The sequence below is a fragment of the Etheostoma spectabile genome, unplaced genomic scaffold (genome assembly GCF_008692095.1).
Source record: "Etheostoma spectabile isolate EspeVRDwgs_2016 unplaced genomic scaffold, UIUC_Espe_1.0 scaffold431, whole genome shotgun sequence".
In the NCBI taxonomy this organism is placed as follows: Eukaryota; Metazoa; Chordata; class Actinopteri; order Perciformes; family Percidae; genus Etheostoma; species Etheostoma spectabile.
Genome location: NW_022605607.1, coordinates 39611 through 40484, shown reverse-complemented (window position 1 = coordinate 40484; position 874 = coordinate 39611). Strand labels below are relative to the sequence as shown.

At 36.8% G+C, this 874-nt stretch overlaps 1 protein-coding gene across 1 annotated transcript in view; it reads left to right on the top strand.

Annotated features, from left to right (window-relative positions):
* Positions 1 to 874, top strand: part of tmc1 (transmembrane channel-like 1) — a 39286-nt gene that overhangs the window by 22138 nt on the left and 16274 nt on the right. The window contains exon 9 of the mRNA XM_032511654.1: positions 116 to 260. Within this exon, the coding sequence (XP_032367545.1) occupies positions 116 to 260 (145 nt within the window). The remainder of the gene's footprint in view (positions 1 to 115; positions 261 to 874) is intronic.

Sequence of the window (874 nt, the reverse complement as noted above, 5' to 3'; positions counted from 1 at the left end):
CTTTATGGAAAGACCTGGGAGATAACTGTTTTTGATATTCGCTGCTCTATAAATAAATTGAATTAAACTGATTAATCTCCTTGATGTTCTACTGAATCTGTAATTCTGATTAAAGGATGGCACGCAACGCAAATGAATCGGGGATCGGAGACGACAACAGCTTTAACTTCAGCTGGAAGATGTTCACCAGCTGGGACTACCTGATCGGAAACCCCGAGACCGCCGACAACAAGTACGCCTCCATCACCACCAGCTTCAAGGTCAGTGCAGCGGGTCCACAGTAGCCCCCATATGACCAGAGGTGGGTGGAGGAGCCCAAAATTGTACTCAAGTAAAAGTACTGTTACTTCAGAATAATATGACTCAAGTAGAAGTACTGTTACTTCAGAATAATATGACTCAAGTAAAAGTACTGTTACTTCAGAATAATATGACTCAAGTAAAAGTACTGTTACTTCAGAATAATATGACTCAAGAAAAGTACTGTTACTTCGAATAATATGACTCAAGTAAAAGTACTTTTACTTCATAAAAAGACTCAAAAAGTACTGTTACACTCAGATAACATTGACTCAAGTAAAAGTACTTTTACTTCAGAATAAATATGACTCAAGTAAAAGTACTGTTTACTTCAGAAATATTGATCAAGAAAAAGTACTGTTGACTTCAGAATAATAGACTCAAGTAAGTACTGTTACTTCAGAATAATATGATCAAGTAAAAGTACTGTTACTAGAATATATGACTCAAGTAAAAGTGTACTGCGTTACTTCAGAATATATGACTCAGTAGAAGTACTGTTACTTCAGGCATAATGATGACGGCCACTAGCAGCTAGAGAGTACTGTGTAGCTGACGAGGAATAATCATGAAC